The sequence below is a fragment of the Carettochelys insculpta genome, chromosome 26, assembly GCF_033958435.1.
Source record: "Carettochelys insculpta isolate YL-2023 chromosome 26, ASM3395843v1, whole genome shotgun sequence".
In the NCBI taxonomy this organism is placed as follows: domain Eukaryota; kingdom Metazoa; phylum Chordata; order Testudines; family Carettochelyidae; genus Carettochelys; species Carettochelys insculpta.
The window spans coordinates 4,294,120-4,309,314 of NC_134162.1; the positions used below are offsets into that span (position 1 = coordinate 4,294,120).

Sequence of the window (15,195 nt, forward strand, 5' to 3'; positions counted from 1 at the left end):
TGTAATCTGATAGCTAGCCTTCCAGTCCTAAGGCATGAGTGTATACAGACCGTTCTCTACAACACAGGAATCAAATCATTGCCTTTGAAAATTAATTTATTCACAAAAACGAGAGAAAACAACTCAAAAACATTCCGGTTGCAGCACAGAGAATTACTTCATTAACTAGAGAACCTCCACACCAAGTTCCAACATGAAGATAACCTGATCATGTTTAACTAAACATTTCCTTTCTACTTACACATCCATGTGCTGATTATGAGACAGCCAGATTTACTGGATTCATTCAAGCATTTTTGATCTGTCCCTTTTCCAGTCGCAGACCCACATAAAGATCCCTCAGACTGCAGTTGTTCTCGGTTAAAAAAATAAAAATTTCTTCCTCTCATTGGCTTACCTTACCACCCTCTGCAGAGAGCCTCTGTTGACCTTTTCCAGGCATTCATTCACGACACAGAGTTAGGACCAGAGCTGAAGCTAGACCGGAAAGCATTTGTAGATGTCCCCACCAAGGAGTTCTAACCTCGGGGAAAGGAAGCTGGTATCACCAGATCATTGGGCCAGGTTCTCCCTTGTCCTGAAGTCAACTCCCATGCAAAAGAGTACAGACCAGAATGGGCCCTTATTGCATCCACTGCAGTCTGTTGTACAACATTATATAAGACACGGAGCTAATGAAAATCTGTCCCACAGGCCAGAAAGGGGCCATTATTGTCATGGATTGTGATCTTCCACCTATAACGCAAGTCAGAGACTCATGGAATATTAGAACTGGAAGGGACCACAAGAGGTCATCAAGTCCATTCCCCTGCCCTCATGGTAGGACCACACGCTATCTAGATCATCCCTCTTAGATCTTTATCCAACCTGTTCCTAAAGATCTCCAATGATGGAGATTCTACAGCCTCCTGAGGCAATTTATTCCAGTCGTTAATGACCTTGTCAGGAATTTTTTCCTCATTTCCAACCTCAGTCTTCCTCCTTGTAATTCAAGCCCATTGCTGCTTGTCCTAAGTTGCCGCATTTCACCTGGATATAAGGAGTGGAACTCTAGAACTGGATCTAAGCGTTCAGACTGCTAAAGTAATTTGGAAACTTACCCCACCCTGGACCCAAACCCTGTCAGAAATGTTTGGCTACACTCATCTTCATTCATTGTCATTCCCCTTTGCTTGAGGATTTGAGATGGGCCCAGAGTCAGGTATGTTGCTACAGTCCTACCGTGGCTGATCTTGGGAGGCTCTGGGGGCCGGTCAGAACCGGAGGAAGTTCCAGGATTTACCTGTGTGGACTTTTCCCAGGTCAGGCCTCTTCAAGAGCTCTGGAGAGTTAAGAGAAGCTTTTGGATACCTCTCTGGACCTAACGTAACTGATGTCCTTCTCTAGGCTCACCGCGTGGTTCCCAGAGGAGGCCATTGTGTAGGAGTTTTCCACCTGACGTTAGGGGTGAGGAGAAAGCAGGACTCTTGTGCTCCAGCTAATTGGGTTTCCCATCCTTTTTCTCTAGGTTTATGCAGGAGCTGACAGAAATGCTGGGTTTCCGGCCGTGTATCTTCTACTTCTATGCCTGGAAGTACATCTCTCCCCTCTGCATGGTGGTGCTGATGACAGCCAGCATCATTCAGCTGGGAGTCAACCCGCCGGGCTACAGTGCTTGGATCAGAGAGGAGGTGAGGACTGAGACTTCAGCCCTGGTCGCCTGTTAAGTTCCTTCCTCCACATTTCCGACCCTGAGGTCCTTACTCAGTTTTCACTCAGTTCTTACCACCTCTGTGGGAAGTCTTCCGGAGTCAACAGTGAGTGAAGGACTTGAAGGTTTGGTTCCAGGTTGGTGACTGGGAATTCTCAGCTTCCACGGTGATTGACTGACCTCCACGTGAAGCTCTGAACTGCCTTTTCTGGCTGGTGTAGACCAAGCGAGGGGCAGTCAGACTCCGGGAAAGTTTTTCCTTCCTGAGTGCAGCCATTAAGCATATCTGCAGTACATCGATCTCACTGGTGCCCCTTCCCGCATCACCCTCCCCCTGCCTGCAGCAAAAAACGTCTGTGACAGCAAATGGTGCGACTGCTGCTATGAATACAAATTAAAATTTCGTGTGGATGTTGCAAATTACAATGAAAGGGGCATATCCAGTACAACCACTACTGCAAAATTGCTCTTCCCTAGTGTGCCCAGCTGTGGGGCTCCAGCTGCAACAGGGTGAACCCTTACTAGTGTATCACCATGTGGCTTCATCTGCACATTGCGAATCCTCAAATTCACACACTGTTGTGTGTGTAACACTGACAGACCTGGGTTGCTGGCCCCAGGGATAGAACCTGCGAGCATAGGGTCTAAAGCCTGGCACTCTACCATGTGAGATGAAGGCCAGCTGGCTCTTGGCTGAGGCTGTAGACCAGAGACTTCACTCATCCCAGATGAGGTCTTAGTGCCTCTGGGTATTACAAGTGAATCCAGCTTGCTAGGGTGGGCTCTGGCTTGGATGCACCATTGCATAGGCCAGCTGCCTGGGGTGTCTGGGAGCATTAATTCTGACTCACGGTCTGGGGCTTGTGGATCATTTTTACAGTTGGAGGCTAGAGGCCAAATTCTGATCTCAATGGGAGCATAAATCCAGAGTGAACCTATTTACACCAGCTTTGTAGGCTTTAGTGAAGTGCCTCCAGATTGATATCATGGTAACTGTGGTCAGCATCTGACCTTGGGATCTGAGGAGCTCCTCTGAGTGCCGCTTTCTGTAGCGGACCCTGCGCACCTCTCCTGCCGCTGCAATGCCATGTGGCGGGGCTACCCTGAAGGAGTGTGATGGCCCAACAGCTCGCTCTTGGAAATAAAACCTCACCTCCTCTCTCCCAATAGCAGAGGCTGGTCCTGGAACTATACTGGGAGCGATCCTGACCGGTGCAGGAGCAGAGGAGAACAGACATAGATATCAAGTGAATCATCAAAGAGCTAGGCAGTGGCCCCCTGCCCGGCTTTATTGAGTTCCCCTATAGAACAAGTTCTGGTCCTCCCTAGGACCAGAGGAATGAGGAATGACGTAACTCCACTGGGATAACCCCATGGGCATCCATGGAGTTAGTCATCTCATCCACTGTAGTGATGCTGCCTCTTTCTCTTCCAGGCTGCAGAGAAGTTCCTCTATTACCCAACGTGGGCTATGGCCATCCTCATCTCTCTCATCATCCTGGCTTCCATCCCGCTGCCCGTGGTCTTTATCCTCCGTCAGTTCCACCTGGTGTCGGATGGCTCCAACGCCCTTTCTGTCACCTACAAGAAGGGCCGGATGATGAAGGACATCTCCAACCTGGAGGACAGTGACGAGACTCGCTTCATCTTGAGCAAAGTGCCCAGCGAGACCCCATCCCCGATGCCCACACACCGTTCCTACCTGGGCCCGGGAAATGCTTCCCCAATGGAGATGAGCAGTGCACCCAATGGACGGTATGGGAGTGGGTTCCAAATGGCCAGCACTCCTGAATCTGAACTGTAAAGGACTCCCTGCCCATGGTCTCCCCTCCCCCTGGAGAGGAGGAGTCTGGGGAATGGATCCTGCCCATTTGTGGAACAAAATGAGGAAAAGAAGAAACCCTTCCTAGAACGTTAGCCAGCAAGCAGCCATTCCCTGGGCAAGGTTGTGAAGAAGGGATCATGGGAGGCTGTGGGTTTTCCATCTTGGCAATCTCCAATCAAAAAGGCAGGATCCTCTATCAGCGGCCCTTGTGAAAATAACAAAACAAGACACTGCAATAAACTTTTTCATACGTTTCCGCAAAGATAAAATTGGAGATCAAACCAAGCACCTCTAGATTTCCAAGCATTGGTTGTTTGGAAAAGGGACACGAAATGAGGCAACAGCCAAAGATGTTTCCTCCTACAACCTGGAGTTCTTCCCACTCCTCTTGTTTTCCCCTAACTAGGAGAGGACATGGCCCTTATTCGACTGATCACAGTTGACCATCCTGGTTCATAGCACGATGGACAGTCATCTCCTGACCAGATTTGAGCTGGGCTAGTGGTTAGGCACCTCCTTTGGTTTTGTAGCTCTGGAGAGAGCCAAAGAGCTCAGCTTTAGTGGACATTTGTTACCCAGTGGAGATTCATCTTGAGTGGACGACGTTTCAGAGTGAGTGGCAGCGAATAGCTGATCCATTGGTGTCTGCTGCATTGCTACAGCTGTCAGAAGTGTGTCCGTGAGCCACGTCAGGGTGGGGTAGGATCTCATTCTAAACTGAGCCGTACCCAGCACACCCCCATCCCATACAGTGTTACTCCATCAAAAGTGGCACAGAACCTCTGGTGCACCTATGACTTCTGGCGTGTGAGCATGTGTCAGGTCCATGGGACAGAATTTGATCCTGGTTACTCTGGTGTAGATCAGGAGTGACCACTGGAGGTGCTCCAGCTCTAGAGCTTTTGTTTCCATGCACTGAGTGAAAGAACCCCCCTGGAATAGCAAGTAGTGTCCTAGATGCAGAGGTGAGTAGGGAGACACTGGGGTTGTTGGATTCCACTGACAGTTTTGGGTTTGCTTTTGTGGGAAGTAGAACCCCATGATCTAGATTCTGCTCTTCTTACACCTCAATGGTTGTCATCTGGATGCAGTGGATGCTGACTCCTCATGAAACTACTAGGGAGGGTCCATGTTCCTCCCTGTGGTGTATCCCCATAGATGTCAGTGGCCTTATAGCAGGGATGTGGATGCTTAGAGGCTCCGTGTGGAGAATGCAGCAGGATGGAAACGCGGGTTGCATCAGCATGAGCATTGTGTTAGGGAATCTCCTGTGCGTTATTGCTGGGTCTTGGCATTCCACCTTGGCTCCTGTAGCAAGGCGGGAAGCCCCTGTCTGTCAGACCCATCAGTGGGGTTTAGGGCCTGAATGGGCAGGTAATCATTGTGGGGCTCTCCCATCCATCCAAGAGAGGTTAGGACCTATCTTGGGCCAGGGAGGGTATCTGCTGGGTTCTCCTTGGAATCAGAGAGTCATTTGGGGCAGTGAGTTTTACTGATCCTGCTTCCCAGGTCCCTCTAAGTCAGGCGAGGCTGGTGTCTTGCTAGCTCACGTACTGTTGCCCTCTGAGCAGTTCACAGAGATCTTGAAGATGCTCGTAAATTTTGTAACCTGCCCTTCCTTGCTCCTGGTACACTTAGAGACAGCTGGATGGTATTGCAGGCAAGTGCATGGTCTGGACTTATCTTCCTCCTCTCTCATCCTTTGCTTTCCTCTCTGATGAGGGTCCGGCCACTCTTGAGAGCACATGGAAAGACTGAAGGATGGGTGAAAAGCCTCAGAGCTTTTTGCTGCTCCGTTCCTTCTCATTAGCACCTTCTCTGCCCAGAGGGGCTTGCTTGATGCAACCTGCGAGCCTTTAGATAATCACCATTTACACCCATCCAGAAGCACATTATGGACATTAACTGAAACCTTTCGAAGCCATTTTACAGGTGGGAAACTGAGGCACAAATCAGGCCATGGTTACCGGGGTGCCCGAGCCCTACTCTAACAATCAGGCCTTCTCCCCTAAGCCACTCATGGAGCTTTTCCAAGGGAAGGTCACATGACTCAGCAAGCGCAGGCCAAGAGGTACGTCTCCTTTGTAATCTTCTGGGTCAGATTTGGCGTTGCCATGATTTGGTGCTCAAGCACTGCCATGGTAGTCAGTAAGGGCAGAGCTGGGGGACCACTAGTAAGTGGTAGTTTGATGAAACAAAACACCCCCATCCTCTATTTTATGTGCTGTCCTGGGTGTATATTCAACCGAAGCTGAAATGGTCATGGCTCCCATTGGTTTCAGTGGGTGTAACACCCGCTTACCTCGGAGCTGAGTGAGGGCTGTGCAGAAAGCCAAACCAGCCCAGCTCAGAACTGACCATGGTTTTAGCTGGGTCTATGCCAATAGAGACGCTCCTCACCGACACTGGTACAGATGAGATCAGAATTGGCCCTCACGAGCCAAATCCCTGCTGGTGTAAAGTAGAGGAGGTCCAGTGACTTCATGGCTCTTACTTCAGTTTACACCAGCTGGAGATCTTGCCTCAGGGAGGGAGGTGATTCCGGCCTTGCAGGTTCTCTGGCTGCCGAGCTGAGAAAAGCTGCATGGCTTGGCCACGCACTGCCTGGTTCCCCCTCTCACCCCAATGTAAAGCAAGAGTGAGTCCAACAGACCTGGAGCTGCCTTCCTTACCCTTCTTCTCCACCAGCCTCAGTAGCTTCCCTTGATCCCTTGTCAGGGATCCCCTCTGCTCCCCCCGGCTTCCCCCTTTCAAAGCAATCCAGCACTGCCCTTGGGTTAGGGTGCAGGAGAATGGGGCCTGGCATTTGAATAGCTCAGCCGAGCAGTGTACCACCCTGGAATTGCAACTCCGTCCTCCCACCCCACTCTGCTGGTTGTCCACAGCAGAGTCCATTCTGCTTGCCACTCAGGGCCCCTCTCCCCTGGAGGGCTTTGCAGAGGACTTCTGCTTGGACAGCTGGCCGTGTGCAGTCAGAATCCAAGCCCCGCCCCCCCCCCCCCTCCCGATCTCCGTCTCTGTGACTTTCTCCTTCCCGCAGTGCATACAGATGCAGGAATGGCCCCACCGCATCACACCGGGGGCCATCTTTCAGTACCAGGTGCTTTAGAGAAATGTGCAAGGAACTGCCTCATGCTCAGTCATGGAATAAGGTGCCCATTGGGGAGGGTCCTTCCAAACTCCCTTTATTTCTCCCCCTCCCAGCCCTTCCCTCCTGGATCCCGCTGAGGGCTGAGGCTGGAGTTCCAGGCCACACAAGCAGGGGACTATCAAAGGAGCACAATAATTATGCCCAGTATGGCCTTCCCTAGCTGTCTATAGAGCCCACAGACCATGCCACCAGTTGGTGCAAATACTGCTCTACTAGCATTAAGGGCCAGAGCCCCAGCTGGTGTAAATCAGTGTCATGCCACTCAAATTAAGGGCCTGTACATCAGCTGTAGCTCCAGTGGCATCAGTTCATTCCCAAACAATCCCTGGCTGATGTCTTTCTAGCTCCCATTGTCATCAATGGGGCCAGAGCTCCAGCTGGTGTAAAATCACGTTGTTCCCTGAAGCAATGCTGACTTAGGTGAGCTTGAGAGCACCTGAGTTCTGTTTTCAAGCCAGCAACAAATCTACTCTGTTCCCCTCCTGCTGCTTGCGTGGTGGCAAGGGAGTCAGGAACGGGGAGAAAAGCTCGCTCACTTATATACATATATACAGAGTGATCTATAGATTCTATTTCTATTGTATATTTATTCTGTAAATATCAGTGTAAATTTCGTTAAATGATGAACATATTCCAAAGTGACCCGTGGGCTATTTTCATTCTCAGTGCTGTACAGATCTATTTCCATTGTATATTTGATATATTTATAATTTCTTTTTTCTAGTACGCGATTCGCAGCTACCCCCTCACCACCGCACTGTCCACGGGGGGGGCTGTCTTCGTTTTTTTCCTGTGGAAGTACAGTATTGTTTGTGGCATTTGCTAGATATTACGTTCAGGGCAGGTTCAAGTGTTAGGTGCTGTATGCAGTCACTCTGTGTGTGTGTGTGTGGGTGTGTGTGTTATGGTTAGTAGATGCTGTGTGTGTGTGTGTGTGTGTGTGTGGGTGTGTGTGTTATGTTAAAATTTTTCTGTAATCCGGCCACTCTTCAGTTTGTATTACCGACCAACTTTAGTCTATTTATAGCCGAAAACATGGCCTCGGTGTCATGTCTCAGGTGTGTTCCTAGGTCTTGCTCTCTTCCTGCCAGGGGAAGTGTTAAAGCATAACAGCTGCAGAGTTTTATTGGCGATGATCAATTTCTACTGCTCTCCCGCAGAGGTGAGGAGGAGCCAATATTATGGCTGCATGCACTTGTTTTTCCTAGTTGCAAAAATCAAATAGGTTGACACCTTGTGGAATTAGTATCAGGGCCATTGAGGATAGGGTTGCAATAAGAGAGATTCTCACAAAGGTGTCCCCACCTATCTTGGAGGGGAAACTCAGCTGGCATCTCACCTGTCTGCTTAGGGGAGGTGAGTTTACTCCAGCACAGGATACAACCTCAAGAAGCACAACAGCCTCTAGGGAAGAACTGACTTTCTGAGACTTGGCCGACTCACACAGTCTGCCTAGGAGTTACCAGCAGGGTTTGCAACCCCACTCTCACCAGCTGGCTGTTGGACAGGGTCTCTCCCCAGTTAGGGAGTGAACCCAGGTGATGGAGACTCACTTTCACAGGTCCTGAGCCACTGATCTGCCTTTGGATGGAAAACCCAACAGGGGCAACCCATCTGCCCCCGCCAATGCAACTGGGTTACATTTCAGGCTGCTCCCAGCAAAGCTCATGCTGGCTACTACTGGCTTGGCTCAGCATCCTTGTGCACTAATGCCAGATTAGATGGCTGTGCTCATGGTATATGTTGGCCTATATCACTCTGGGGACCAGGCCACAGGGTTGTAGAGTAGACTGGGGGTGTAACAGACTCCCCACTGTTTTGGTGATGTTTTGGCAAAGATGCTCCAGATGGTTTTGCTACAGTGCTTGCATCCAAAAGCATCAGTCTCTGCTGCTTCAGCTAAATGGCCAGCACAGGGGATTGCTCCCATGTGGTGGCCCCTTTGTAGAATTGAACTAGAAATCTGAGCCCGGGGTGCTGGACCAGATCCTAAGGCACTGCAGCTCCACTGGCATCAGTAGAGCTGTGTTCATGTCCACCTGCTGGGGCTCATTCCCCACCACCCTCCTTCTAATGGTGTGAAATAACCCCCTGATGCAAACACTCCCAACCATGGGACAGTCAAAATCCTACTTCTGGTTTTAGGTCTGACCCAGGTCTTTACAAAATGCTGGAGCTGTGCTTTGGAGCTGGTCAGACACCAGATCTGAGGTTTGGGGGGTTGTGCCTGATGCTGCTAAGTGTCTCTTGAACAGACCCCTGCTTTTTCCCTTTCACTGCAAAGCCACAGTCGGGACTGAGTGGCAGCCCTACCCCACCGCCAAGTGACATTTCTAGCCTGGTGGTGGTGAAGTGGGGTGGGTAACAACACTTTCCCATGCACAGTACTCCTAATACCAGACTGTGGATAACCAACATCTCTGCCAATACCTGTTAGCATCTGAATATTCGGTGTAATTCCTCTGGGAACGATACAGCCCACATGCCATTTCTGACACCAAAGGAATGGGCTGCGTGAGCCTCCACCTTGCCCCCTACTGGCCACGTGCAGTATTACTGGGTGATGTCAACTCCACCTGCCACTCCATTACCCATAAAAGACGGGTGCCGCAGCATTGCACTCCGGATACCCCACCGTTCTGGCTGGCTGGTGTTTTGCTCAGGTCCTTTAGACAAGAGCCAGATCTCCCTGTCTTCTGGAGTTTATTTTTGTAGCTATGCCCTCTGCATCCCCTGCCTTTGATTGTACCGAGAGGGGGACTCCTCCTGGTCAGGGGAGTCCATGGGCGAGGGGTGAAGTGGGAAGCTGAAAGGGGCAGACCGGAAAGAGATCTCCAGACCAGAAAAGTGCATTGTGGTTCTCTTGTCTGATGTCCTGTACAGCCCAGGCTGCAGGACTTCCCCAAAATAACTCCTAGAGGAGATCATCCAGAAAAAAATCCCGTCTTGATGGAAAAATGGCCAGTGATGGAGACTCTGCCATGACCCTTGGCAAAGGGGGAACCTTTGGGCCCTCCCACTTCACCCCCCAGGCAGTCCTGAACAGCTACAGAATCACTGCACAGCTCCTGGTTCAATTGACTCAGGGTGTGTCTACGCAGCAAATTTATTTCAGAATAATGGCGGCTATTCCGAAGTAACTTGGTGAGTGTCTACACAGCAAAGCTGCTATTCTGAAATAAGTCCGAAATAGCAGGTGGCTGATTTCAAATTCTGTAAACCTCACTGGATGCAGAATAGCCCCTATTCTAAAGTTGATCTTTTGGAATCGGGGTTGTGTAGGCAGGGAGGAGGGGCTATTTTGAAATAAATTATTCCAGACTAGTTTATTTCAAAATAACGCTGCTGCGTAGACAGAGCCATAACTTATGGAATAAGTGCTTCCAGGGGCTCTCATCTGAAATAGGCTCTATTGTGTGTGGACACGCTATGTTGGAATAACTTGCTTATTTTGGAGCTTTCCTGTGGACGTGTTATTCTGGACTATCTTATTTTGAAATAATAACTTCCGAATAAACTATTCTGGAATAACTCCGTAGTGTGGACATACCTCCTCAGTGATACCGTGTGGGAGTGAGGAGAGGTGGGACAGCCTTGCATCTCCTTGCCCACCAGAGGCAGGGTGTAGCTACGCTGCAGGTGGGTCGGTGTGGCCATAAATCTGGCTAGCCTGTGTAGTAACAGGAATGAGGACAGGCGCCTGGGCTTAGTGGGGGCTGGCAGCCCAAAGACGAGTGCATTGTGGAGAGTGGATTCGTCCTTGCATTGTTGCCCCACCCTGCTGCGTCCACACTGCTATTGTTCCCTGTGTCAGCGCGATCCAAGCGGTGCTGCCAACGCCCAGGGACTTGCCAGGTGGGCCTACAGACCTGATCCAAAGTCTTTGGGAATCCCTTTCCATTCACTCCAAAGAGCTTTGGCTTAGTCCTGAATGGGGGGTTCTGCCTGTCCTGAGCCCAGTGGGCACTCTGCTACTGCAGGGTGGCAAACACTGAAGTATGAATCATGCCTGAAGGATGTCCCAGGATCCTTCGCATTTAGAAACCCAGGGTCTGCTCCCCAGGAGGGGGAGTCGATGGAAAGGCTCCCGTTGGCTCCAGAGGCTCAGCCACGGTGAGATGGCCCCAGCAGTAGCAGTGGCAGAACCCTAAGTGTGGCCGTGGTGTGTTGTGTGAGCTGCTGTGGTGATGACGCTTTGGAAAGCACATATCTGACAAAACCCTTCTGTACAGGGCAAAGCACAGAACTCGCCGTCTCACGTAGAACATAGCCGGTGTATTTACAAAGCACACCCTGGGCCGGCAGGAACATGTGTAGTAAGAGAGAGATACTGTAACACCCATAACTGAGTCTCATTAAACGTCTCTTCTTACCAAGCGCTGCCTCTTTGTCTTCCTTTCTGGCAACCTGCCTTTGAGTCACTCACAGCTGTGGGAAACAGGGATGTGACATGAGAAACAGGAGCAGATATGATGCTTGCTGAGGGGGTGGGCAGCCAGACCTGCGAGCCACGTGTTACTCCCCCTGCTTCAGTGAGAGACAGGCTTGCTGGTGCTTACCTGGGGTCAGCTCCTGCTCCAGGGTTAACCTCTCAATTTTTCCATCCATGCATGGAATAAATTTTGTTATGCACCAAAGCCTGAGTGGATGTGCACCACCAATTGTAACACATGCTGTCGACTGAGTGTGTCCATGGGCGCTTTGATAATCAGCGGGGCAGCACCTGAATCTCTCCTGGGTGGCTGCTCAACTGATCACTGTACATGGACCCTGCTCCTGCTTCCCACTCATGCTGCTCAAATTATTTCCTCAGAGCTCTTCCAGCTTGACTGTGCTTTGCAGATGAATGATAGGCGCACCAAATCCCTCAGAAACTGTGCCCTGGGGGTAGCCAACCTGTTACTGGATACCTGATGTAAATTACCAGGTTCTATGTTTCCAAGGGAACAGCGAATACACCTCATGAGTAGTACAACTCAAGATCTGATCCTTTGTAACCACACAGCATGGACAGAGATTTATAGTGAAGCATCCTAAGTGTATTTAAGAGACTCTGAGTACGGCTTATGGACGCAGCAATGGTTACACGGAAAACAAAAAGTATAACATGCTTCTTGAGGTCAAAATTTCACTTTACCCAGGCTAGAATCCTGGCTTAGGTTCTACTGCATGGATTACTGTTCTTAATTTATATGTGAAAAGAGAGGGAGGGGACATCTCTCTATCCTCTTTCTATCTCCCTGCCTGGGACATAGGCATAGCTCTAGGACATAACGACAACTTCTTAAATATTGTCCGCGCCCACAGCATGTTGTGACTAGGTGGACCAAAGTGATTTTCACTCTCGTTTCAGCTCTCACGTACCATTCCTTACAGATAAATGCGATGACAGTGAAGCCAATTTCTCAGGCATGTCGGGAGCTGTTACAGAGGCCAGGACCCTTTTGCCAGTGGTCACTCCGGGATCACAACAGTGCTCGAAAGAGCAATACAGATGTAGGCTGGAGGAGGAGACTGGTTGCAACACCGGAAGAGGGGGACATTAAATTGGGGTTGACCTGCAGGCTGGATCCCGCCCGTGGACACAGTGTGGCACCTCTCAGGAAAGGGGCTGTGTGGCTCTGGTTATCTTGCAGGTGTGTTGAATCCTGCGGGAAAGGGGAGAAGGTTCATTTGCTGTCCTCGCCTCCAGCACAATCCTATTGGCTGGTTTCTGGCCAATGGGAGCTTGCTGTTTGAAGCACAGGTGGGCAAAGCACCTCTCCACTTCCCATCAGGCTCTGGCTACTCAGAAAGCACATGGCGCCTGCCTAAGAAACCTGCTGAGCTGCTGGCCAGGAGTCACCCAGGTAAGTCTCCCAGCCACAGCCTGCCTCTCTGGGACTCCTGCCCCTTCCACCCCCAACCTCTGCCCCACCACCTGCCCAACACCCCACCTAACCCAAATCCTCTACCCCTCCTCCTGCATCTACACCCCCCCACAGATCCTGCTCTCCAATCCCTGCCCCGGGTCATAACCTTGTCCTGCCCCCTAACTCTGTGCCAGACCCCACCTTCTCCTGCTGCACCTCAGTCCCTCCCTCCAGCTCCCTTCTGCACCAAACCTCTGTTCCTGACTCCTCACCTCCTCCATTAATATCATGAAGTGCCCCCGCCCCCCCCACCCATCATAATTATTTTCCACCTCTACATTAAATGGAAAAGATAAATACCCGTCTGTCCAACAAACCCTTGTCTGTCTGTCTGTCACCCCACATGTGTGTCTGGGGAGGGGCCACCTCTTCACTATTTGCACAGCAAATTAACAGTGGGGACAGAACCTTCTGGCACTGTTGCGGTATAAATAAGACTTAATCTCAGTACACCACCCTATGTTCTCCTGCGTGGTGCTTGAGTCGTCAGCCGTGCCCAGAGGGGAAAGCGCATGACAAGGGCAGTAGAATCCACAGGCTTATACATCAGGCAAAGACTTGCTTGACGTGGATATGCCAACCTCGAGGCTCCAGGCTCCATGTTTAGGGCACGCAGTGATGGAGAAAACCTCCCTAGGCAATTTATTCCCATGTTTAACCATCGTGACAGGAAGTTTTTCCTCATGTCCAACCTAAACCTCCCTTGCTGCAGTTTAAGCCCATTGCTTCCTGTCCTATTCTCAGAGGCCAAGGAGAACAATGTTTCTCCCTTTTCTTTGTAACCCTCTTGAGGTACTTGAAAACCGCTATCATGTCCCCTCTAAATCTTCTCTTTTCTAAACTAAACAAGCCCAGTTCTTTCAGTCTTCCCTCAGAGCTCATGTTCGCTAGACCTTTAATCATTCTTGTTGCTCTTCTCTGGACTTTCTCCAATTTCTCCACATCTTTCTTGTAATGTGGTGCCCAGAACTGGACGCAGCACTTCAGTTGAGGTCTAATCATTGCAGAGTAGAGCGGAAGAATGACTTCTTGGATTTGGTTTAACATGCCTAGTGGGGACACATTAAATCGAACTGTCATGGCATGGGTGTCAACCCCAGCACTCCTGGCTGTTGTGAGGAGTAAGGGAAGTTGACGGGAGAGTTTCTCAGGTCTACTTCCCTATGACGAAATGTTGGCATCAACCTCCCATGGTCCGGCAAATTCTCTTGGTCAGCACCAGTCAGGTCCTGAGGGTGCCAGACCAGTTCAACCTGTACTTTTCCCTGGATGGGTAAAAACCACCATTGATTTCCTGTTAAAAACATCTCTGGTAAATACTTTGCCTCCCTGCTGGGCAGCCAGAAGTGCCTAGTCTGCATTTCCCACCCCGAGTGCTTGTGCACTCTGGAAGCACTGCTGCTGTCAGGGACTTGGCAACGTGTCTGTGGTATGAACCCAACAACCCCTCTCTGGCCTCAGGGCTGTTTGCCTGCGTGGTGCCCTTCTCAGTCCTCCTCACAGCCACAGTGCTGTTTGCTGGGAATATCCCCAGCTTCAGCTTCCTTCTGGTCCACCCCAAAGGCACAGAGGTGGCAATACTCAGCGTGACGATCCCTCCTTTATAGATGCCATGAAAATCGCAAGAAGAACAATGGGACCGGCTGAGCTGCTTCCATTCCCCTAGGGCTTCATGAGAAGGGAGGAGGGGATCGGCCCTCTTTCCTCCACCCCCATGAAGGAGAGGAAGCCTAAGCAGAATCACCCACCTCCACAGTCACAGGGGAGATAGGAACTCCAAGTACTACCCTCCAGGGCTGAAGTGTGTAATTTAGCTTCGTGTGGCCTCTGGACAACCACCCTGTTTGCCAGCCTTGCACTTACACTTGAGAAACACCGATGTAGATGAGCTGAGTACCCCCGGGAAGACCTCTGAGTCTGAGCTGAGAACCACTGGCCTATATCTTCTCTCTTACCAGCTAGCTATCCCTGTGTTCCCCCCGTGTCAATTCACATGCACGGGCTTCTCCCCTCGCTCTGTCTCTCCTGTGTGCTTTATGCTACACGCCTCACTACGGTATCCAAGCCCAGCCTGGATGAGGAGATAGAGGGAGAGGGTGAGAACGGAGCTATTCTGGAGACAGGCTGGTTTCACTCAGATCAGGACCCGGTTTAGTCCAACCTGGAAGACATCCCATGCACAAAGGTTTATTGTTCCTGAGTAAGGGCCTGTAGAGAACCCCAAAGAAGGAGGCACCCTCACAATTCCTTGTCTCTAGGGTCCCTCTTAACTGCTTAGGGGGAAAGTAATTTTTGGGACCTTTCTATGGGGTGCGACACGACGTCCCCTATACATTACCCAGCCCTAATGGCTGCCCGTCAGGGTATTTACCAGAGATGGCTTTAACCAGGAAATAAATAATGGTTTTTACCCCTCCAGGGAAAACTACAGGTTCAACCTCTCTTGGCTCCCTCGGGATGTGACTGGTGCTGAACGAGAGAATTTGCCAGACCACAGGAGGCCAATATTGTTCAGAAGCATTACAAAGACCTCCTCTGCTTACTTGGCTCTGAAAATTCATTTAGGGCCAAATTCGGCACCGAACACTGAGAGCCAGGACTGGTGGCTGTAAATAAA

General features: G+C 50.5%; 1 protein-coding gene across 1 annotated transcript in view; it reads left to right on the plus strand.

Moving 5' to 3' along the window:
- Positions 1 to 11,034, plus strand: part of SLC6A17 (solute carrier family 6 member 17) — a 51,993-nt gene extending 40,959 nt beyond the window's left edge. Inside the window, exons 11-12 of the mRNA XM_074977502.1 lie at positions 1,508 to 1,670; positions 3,126 to 11,034. Of these exons, the coding sequence (XP_074833603.1) occupies positions 1,508 to 1,670; positions 3,126 to 3,494 (532 nt within the window). The 3' untranslated portion in view covers positions 3,495 to 11,034. The remainder of the gene's footprint in view (positions 1 to 1,507; positions 1,671 to 3,125) is intronic.
- The last annotated feature ends 4,161 nt before the right edge of the window (positions 11,035 to 15,195 follow it).